Source organism: Physeter macrocephalus, chromosome 18, assembly GCF_002837175.3.
Source record: "Physeter macrocephalus isolate SW-GA chromosome 18, ASM283717v5, whole genome shotgun sequence".
Taxonomy (NCBI): Eukaryota; Metazoa; Chordata; class Mammalia; order Artiodactyla; family Physeteridae; genus Physeter; species Physeter macrocephalus.
The window spans coordinates 6,024,926-6,033,293 of NC_041231.1; the positions used below are offsets into that span (position 1 = coordinate 6,024,926).

Here is an 8,368-nt window from a genome sequence, read left to right on the forward strand (position 1 = left end):
CGGAGTCTGTGCCCCGCAACGGGAGAGGCCACGGCAGTGAGAGGCCCGCGTACCACAAAAAAAAAAAAAAAAAAAGAATCCAATGGTTAAGAATCCAATACAAAGGATATGGTTTCTATCCCTGTTTGGGGAACTAAGATCCCACACACCACAGGGCAACTAAGCCTGCACACGCCGCAACTACTGAGCCTGTGCGCTCTGGTGCCCGCGCACCTCAACTAGAGAAGCCCGCATGCTGCAGCAAGATCCCGTGTGCCACAACTAAGATGCAATGAAGCCAAATAAATAAACAAATTAATTAATTTAAAAAAGTGGTTCCTTCTGCATTTGTTGAAAAAAATAAAAATAAATTAAAAAGAGCTAAATATATAGAGACATATTCCTTGTGTACGGATTTGAAGACTCAATATTGTTAAGATAGCAATATTCCCCCAATTGATCTATAGCTTCATTGTTTTTTAAAGTTGACAAGCTGGTCTTAAAATTATGTGTAAATGCAAAGAACCCAGAATAGCCAAAACAATTGTGAAAAAGAAGGAAGTTTGAGGACTTATTTAACCCATTTTTAAAACATAGAGTTACAGTAATCGAGCTATAGTGGTATAAAACCAACGGCAGACATATATATCAATGGTACAGAAATGAGAGTTCAGTAATACATTTTTACATTTTTACTCAGTTGATTTTTGACAAAGGTGTCAGGGCAATTTCAGTGGGGAAAGATGAACTTTCCAACAAATGTGTTCAGCCCATTACCTCACACCACAGCAAAAAAAAAGGAACAATACTGTATCGTGCACTTAAAATTTTGTTAAGATGGTAAATCTCATGTTAAGGTTTTTTAGCACAATGAAATAAAATTTAAAAAAATTAAAATTACAAAGCATGCTGTTAAGGTAAGAAAGATGTAAAGGGGTGGGGGAAACACACATACTGAGGAGAGAAAATATGGTGTAGAAATTGAAAATTATACATTGAAGGAAGTAGGAAGAAGGAGGTAGCAAGAGCCCTGGGCTCGAGGGGAGAAGCATCGAGAGACTCATGCGTGAAAACAGTTATTAGGAGCTGAGTGCAAACGAGGAGAGGTCTTCTCAGAATTGAAGGGAGAAAAAAATTCAGTGGAAAGTAAGTCTTTTTAAATAACAGGTAAAATTCAATTGAGTAACATGGGTGTCAGATAGACTAATACTTTCCATCAGAGAGATACTGTGTTTTCTTTTTTTGGTTTTTTTTTTGTTTTTGCGGTACGCGGGCCTCTCGCCGCCGCGGCCTCTCCCGTTGCGGAGCACAGGCTCCGGACGCGCAGGCTCGGCGGCCACGGCTCGCGGGCCCAGCCGCTCCGCGGCACGTGGGATCCTCCCGGACCGGGGCGCGAACCCGGTTCCCCTGCATCGGCAGGCGGACTCTCAACCACTGCGCCACCAGGGAAGCCCTGGATACTGTGTTTTCTTATCATACTGCAGTTTGAGTCAACGAATACACGTTGGGGCATAAGATGTGTCAGACCCTGGGCTGAGTGTCGAGGACCCAGGGATGGGAGACACACGCTGAGTCCCGAAGGAGTGATGGCCTAGGACAAGGTACAGACAGATAACCGTGCACACGTAGGGCTAAGTGCACGCCTATGTGGACACATGGTAACACCTACGAGGATGGTAACTGACTCACGCCACGGGTAGGAATTAGTCGAATGAAGAAGAAGGAGAATGATGCACTTGGCGCCAGGAACAGGACGAGTGCGAGTGTGGCAGAGAAAGATTACGTGGAGTTACTTTAATGCTCTAATGTCTCACTTCCCCAGTGAGCATTAATTTGGTCTCTTTCTCAATTAAAGGCCGACTACTGGTTGCTGTTAAAGGATAAGACCACTGCTCAGTATCGGAAATCAAAAGCGCTGACGTTATTGCTCAGCTACGTGCAGGAGGGTGAGCTGGTCAGAGACCTTCTCATGGGGCAAAGCAGATGGATAATCATAAGATTGTGGGCAGGAGTTTGTTTTGGACTAGTGTTGTCACGAAGGTGGGAGTGGGGTGTTGTGAACCTTAGACGTGTGGTTTGTGTTTGTTGCAGAGGCAGGGGTGTCAAGTCAGCCTCGGCAGAGGCGTCAGCGATGAGTCAGCTTCTGACCGGCTGTCTTTAGGGGCAAGGCTCCATCTGACCGGCTGCTCCAGAGGCAAGTTCACTGAAGCAGTTGCCACCGACTGATTAATCAGGTTGAAAACCAGTTCTGAGGTTGGCTTCTAACAATGCCTGTAGTAAAAATAGTTTTTTCTTAGGGGTGCAGACCTTTTATATATTCTCGCCCTCCCCTTTGGTCTTCTATCAGCCAAAGCAAAAGGAGAGACCAGGAGTGTGATCCAGATGTCCTCCACTGTGCTTGATTCTCCTTGAAGACAAGAATTTATCTGTGGGTCTGATTTTCAGTTTGCGTGTCCATCAGCATAAGTCCATTCTGTTTTTGTCTCTAAGTCATCTGTTGGAACATTTGTTAGGACAGTGGCTCTGCAGACTTAAGACTCTGGATAAACAAATCAAGCCGTGCAACATACAAGTGTAACAGATTATTACACAGAGGAGGTGGAGGACGCTGTAAAGGCAGCATCTGTATTTTTCCAGGTCCGACCATGAAGACACATCCCAACAACTGCCTGAGTCTTCCTTGATAGTCTTCTTTGATAATCCACTTTTCTTTCTGCACGGATAGAAATTGTTGTACCTCATCTGTGGCGTTGATCCAGGTACAAAATGAAGTGTCAGCCATGGCACAGACTCCCCTTGGTCAGCAACCGAAAAATCCAAGGCTTTGCTGATTTCCATAACTATCTGAGCAAAGGAATTTTAACCAGTTGGTTTACTATTTTCTACATCAGCCAAAGTGGGGGACAAATTGTTGAGGACCCCCTGAGTTGAAGAGCAGCCATGCATGGGATGGTTAGCCTCAGGATTCTACTCCACCAGTGTTCGTCCTGTCCTTTCAGGCTCTGTTAGAGGATGTAAACCTCTGAGGGTATTGGGACATGGACACTGAGACACACTGTCTAACTAATAGGCTGATAGGACAACCGGTCCTGGTCCTGGACTGGTACCCGGAGCCTGGCTCACACACAGGAAGAGAGAAGCAGGGGGCTGCATTAGAGATGTGATCAGCCTCACTGGAGCCATAGGTAGACTGTCTTTAGGGCTCGTGGTAAACTGTCACTATTACATCCCAAGAAAACTGTTATCCCTTTGTGTCAGTGCAAGGACATTTTTTTTCATTTTCGTATTGTATCATTATTGGTCACATTCGCGTAGCCTGTCTCTATATCATACTTCCAACTAGCTGCACAAGCAACAGTTTGGGAGAGCCAAGTAACAGAGTTACGACCGTCATCATCCCTCAGTGAGACAGTAGAGAGAAAAATATCATCAGAGACATAAAGAATAAAAATACACACAAAAAACTGTGACAGTGGTTTTAGCAGAATCTTGTTCTGATGGTCTTAGGCAGAAGTGTTTGCTTTGGGCAGTGGTCTCTTTAGCTCAAGGATTTTCCGTGGACCAAATGCTTCTGGAGGTTATATGGAGAACCTCAGTTTAAGATCAGTTTAATGGGTGTGTGTCCAGTTCTGTTTACTTTCTAAAACTCTTTGAAAATGTTCATCCCATGTTAGATCTAAATCGGCAATCTTCCATTCCGACTTATTTTTTCTGAGACTCCTTTTTCAGGTTTCAGTCCATTTACAAAAAGAGAGGACAAGGTTTGCTCTACCTTAGCTACTGAGTGTACCCAAGAAAACTGTTTGAAGGTTTCCTAAAGTCTATTTCTTTAAAGTCTCCTGTTGTTTCACCTTCATGGGTGTTTACATTTTGAATCTTTGTGTTGTATTACTTATCCAGCACTACTCAGATGACTACATGGACGAGGCCCCTGTCTACAAAAGTTTATCATTTTACTTAAGGGGTAAAACATACCTTTCAGTGAGCAGATAATCCACCTTGACAGTCTGTGTCCTGAGTAGTGCAGCAACTGTTCTCCTGGCATTGGAAATTAAGAAAGTCTATACAGTTACGTTTTCCAAGTAATTGATGCCAGCACCTTTAAGTGTCAAATTTTGGTCACATTTTTAACTAGAAAAAAAATATTTTAAGTTATCACAGTCTTCTCTGCCTCATGAGAAATGGCTTTGGAGGAAAGTTAATAATTGTTGAAGAACTACTAAATGGTAGGTGCTGTCCATGTATGGTCTCAGTTCTCACAATAGCCTACAAAGGAAGGCCTTTGTTTATTTTTATCACACAAATAGTGCGATTAAGTCCAGGATGCAAACCCAAATCTGTCCCGTTTCAAAGTTAAAATAACTTTTAAAAATAACTCTTTCATTACGAACATCAAAAATCATGCTCCTCTGAACGTGAGGGCCATACCCTGGCTGTTGGTTACGTAGGACTGCTTGTCCCCTGAGCTGGAAGGCCCCCGACTGCTGCATTTTGATGGCTCTTCCTTTCCTCAGTTGTGGTCTCTTCACTTCTCACTGCTGTCATCGTACTGTCCACGCAAGACTGTGCAAACGGTACCTACAGATTGCACGTGCAGACAGTTGTGCAGGCATACAGACTGTACATACAATTAGGCCAGAAGGCCACGGATCTTTAACAGTGACTCCAGTTTTTACGGGATAAAATTCAAGATCTCTGTCACAGCACTGCTATTGGCTTTGTTCAGGCTTTGCACCCATGTTCTCAGCAGTGGCGTGCAGTGGCTTCTGTTAAATGAGGGGTGACTGTAACAGGAGCACCTGAGTCCCAGGGGCCTGAAAGCCCTCGAATCTAACTACTATGGGGGTAGATATAGACATGAGGGGTAATCTAGCTCAGTTAATAAATGGCCCTTGCCTTTACCTTATTATATTTTGATAAATCTTCTGGGGACTTCCCTGGTGGCGCAGTGGTTAAGAATCCGCCTGCCAATGCAGGGGACACGGGTTCGAGCCCTGGTCCAGGAAGATCCCACATGCCGTGAGCAACTAAGCCCGTGCGCCACAACTACTGAGCCTGCACGCCACAACTACTGAGCCCATGTGCCACAACTACTGAAGCCCGCGCGCCTAGAGCCCGTGCTCCACAGCAAACAGAAGCCACCGCGATGAGAAGCCCACGCACCGCGACAAAGAGTGGCCCCTGCTCACCGCAGCTAGAGAAAAGCCCGCACGGCAATGAAGACCCAATGCAGCCAAAAAACAAAAAAAAACCCTTCTGAGTTAATCCCATCTATACAAAGATTTCCCAGGTGTCTTCTTTGCTTGAAATAAAGTAAAGGTCCTCCTGAAGACAAACCCTATCCCTGCCACTTATTATCACCCCATGATTTCAAGCAAGTTGGGTCACTTCTCAGAGTCTGTTTTGTTTTTTTTTTTTAAAGGTGTTTGGCTGATTAGACCATCATTTCTTTTCTTTTCTTAACATCTTTATTGGAGTATAATCAAAAATCATGCTCCTCTGAACGTGAGGGCCATACCCTGGCTGTTGGTTACGTAGGACTGCTTGTCCCCTGAGCTGGAAGGCCCCCGACTGCTGCATTTTGATGGCTCTTCCTTTCCTCAGTTGTGGTCTCTTCACTTCTCACTGCTGTCATCGTACTGTCCACGCAAGACTGTGCAAACGGTACCTACAGATTGCACGTGCAGACAGTTGTGCAGGCATACAGACTGTACATACAATTAGGCCAGAAGGCCACGGATCTTTAACAGTGACTCCAGTTTTTACGGGATAAAATTCAAGATCTCTGTCACAGCACTGCTATTGGCTTTGTTCAGGCTTTGCACCCATGTTCTCAGCAGTGGCGTGCAGTGGCTTCTGTTAAATGAGGGGTGACTGTAACAGGAGCACCTGAGTCCCAGGGGCCTGAAAGCCCTCGAATCTAACTACTATGGGGGTAGATATAGACATGAGGGGTAATCTAGCTCAGTTAATAAATGGCCCTTGCCTTTACCTTATTATATTTTGATAAATCTTCTGGGGACTTCCCTGGTGGCGCAGTGGTTAAGAATCCGCCTGCCAATGCAGGGGACACGGGTTCGAGCCCTGGTCCAGGAAGATCCCACATGCCGTGAGCAACTAAGCCCGTGCGCCACAACTACTGAGCCTGCACGCCACAACTACTGAGCCCATGTGCCACAACTACTGAAGCCCGCGCGCCTAGAGCCCGTGCTCCACAGCAAACAGAAGCCACCGCGATGAGAAGCCCACGCACCGCGACAAAGAGTGGCCCCTGCTCACCGCAGCTAGAGAAAAGCCCGCACGGCAATGAAGACCCAATGCAGCCAAAAAACAAAAAAAAACCCTTCTGAGTTAATCCCATCTATACAAAGATTTCCCAGGTGTCTTCTTTGCTTGAAATAAAGTAAAGGTCCTCCTGAAGACAAACCCTATCCCTGCCACTTATTATCACCCCATGATTTCAAGCAAGTTGGGTCACTTCTCAGAGTCTGTTTTGTTTTTTTTTTTTAAAGGTGTTTGGCTGATTAGACCATCATTTCTTTTCTTTTCTTAACATCTTTATTGGAGTATAATTGCTTTACAGTGGTGTGTTAGTTTCTGCTTCATAACAAAGTGAATCAGCTATAAAAATATGGAACGCCTCACAAATTTGTGTGTCATCCTTGCCAGGGGCCATGCTAATCTTCTCCGTATCGTTCCAATTTTAGCGTATGTGCTGCCAAAGCGAGCGCTGAGCCTGTTTTTCTTCATTCATAAAATGAGGATGCTAATAACACAGTTGTGACACTTGAGAGAGATGGATACTGTGCCAGGCATTTAAGTGCTCAATAAATGATAATGATAGTGATTATTCTTACTGAAATAAGTGGCAAGGGGTCCTTTTACACTCTAGTGCCCTAATAATGCTCAAAATCTTCCTCTAGTAGCCTGCGGTATTCCAGCTCCACCCTCAACAGGTCTCTGTGCTGGTCGTGCGGCCTACTGAGGGGCCGTCCCTGTGTTGGGGTCACGCTGTCCTCATGCATTTGGAGTCTAAGGACCGTCTCTTTCTACTCTCTTCGCTTCCTCTCCTTGCAAACACACACAGTGACCCAGAGCACATTCACACAGCTTGCACTTCTGCGTGGGGAGGGACTCTTAAAATGTTGTCTAGGATGCGTTCCTCCATGGGAACTAAAGGTGAACCCGTCAGACTGCTGGACACTCTGGCTCATGCTGACCCTAACTGGAGTTGTAAAGATTTAAGAACGTTGGCCTCAGTTAAAATCTGCGCTAAATTTTCATTGTGGACATGCTTGTTTTTGAAAACCACGTCATCACAGATACGATGAGTAATCTGAACTTAGATGAAAATGATTTCTGGAATTATGGCAAACTAGCAAGGGGTGTATTAGTCAGCTATTGGATGGTTTTTCCTGGAAAACTATATATTTCCTTCTTAAAAACGCAGAAAAAGATATGCCTCGATCGTTTGCTTAAAGTGGTTCTATTGCTCATGCAGTTACGTGGGCACTTTCCCAGCTTCCCCGCGCTGCGATTGGCTCTTCTGGTGGCTAACTTCCTGGAAAGCTTAAAATAATTCAAAGAGTCTATATGCGCCTTATGAATAAATGAGGCCCTTACTAAAAACCCAGGTATTGAAAATGGGCTGATTTCCATTTTGACTTTTTTCTGAGAGCTTTCTCGGGTAGCCCTTTCTCAGGAAGAGCAGGAAGAGTGGGGCCGTGTGTTGATGACAGAACCCTTTGAAATCCTCTGGGAGGAGACCGAGGAGAAGGGTGCCGCTCAAGGTCATGCATTTTAAGATGCTTTGTACTTTAAGAAAGATCTTTTGTCATGTGCACCATGGGAGCTCATTATGAGACAAACTACTTTAATCCAAAATATATCTTAATCTTCTAAAAAAAGTTCTCTAAAAAGATAGTCCAAAAAATTTTAGGTTAATATATTCTATTGCTATGAGAAAACGTTAACTCCTCGTTTTAAAGGCTTTCAATCCTACTTTTATGAAGAATCAAGTAGGAAATGAATTAGATGCAGACTCTTATTAGTAAAGTTTTGAGAAACATAGAACCTTCTGGGCTCCACCTCATTAAACCCAATTGTGAGCTCTTGTTGACGCTCTGTTATAAAAATACCAATTTGAATATGGTACCAGGGGTTCTCTCTTTGAAAAATGTTTTTGTGAGATAAACTTTAGCTCTCATAGTATTAGTTACACTTTTGAATATATTATGCTTGCTTCTGAAATGACAATGTACATTCATAAATATACTTTGGGTTTCCATCAAGTGTGGTTTTTTTAAAAAACTTTTTCTTCTTTTAAAATTTTATTTATTTATTTTTTTTTTGTGGTACGTGGGCCTCTCACCGTTGTGGCCTCTCCCGT

At 44.1% G+C, this 8,368-nt stretch overlaps 1 protein-coding gene and 1 non-coding gene across 10 annotated transcripts in view; one reads left to right on the forward strand and one right to left on the reverse strand.

Annotated features, from left to right (window-relative positions):
- KBTBD12 (kelch repeat and BTB domain containing 12) overlaps positions 1 to 8,368 on the forward strand; it is a 72,777-nt gene that overhangs the window by 23,032 nt on the left and 41,377 nt on the right. Inside the window, exon 5 of one of the 9 annotated variants that reach the window (XM_028478433.2) lies at positions 2,617 to 5,410. The exons of the other annotated variants lie outside the window; for them this stretch is intronic. Coding sequence (XP_028334234.1) covers positions 2,617 to 2,663 — 47 coding nt within the window. The 3' untranslated portion in view covers positions 2,664 to 5,410. Of the gene's footprint in view, positions 1 to 2,616; positions 5,411 to 8,368 lie in introns of those variants that run through there. 9 annotated transcript variants of the gene reach the window in all.
- Positions 6,605 to 6,710, reverse strand: LOC112062566 (U6 spliceosomal RNA). Its single transcript, XR_002890796.1, has one exon. It is a non-coding gene; the product is annotated as a U6 spliceosomal RNA (small nuclear RNA).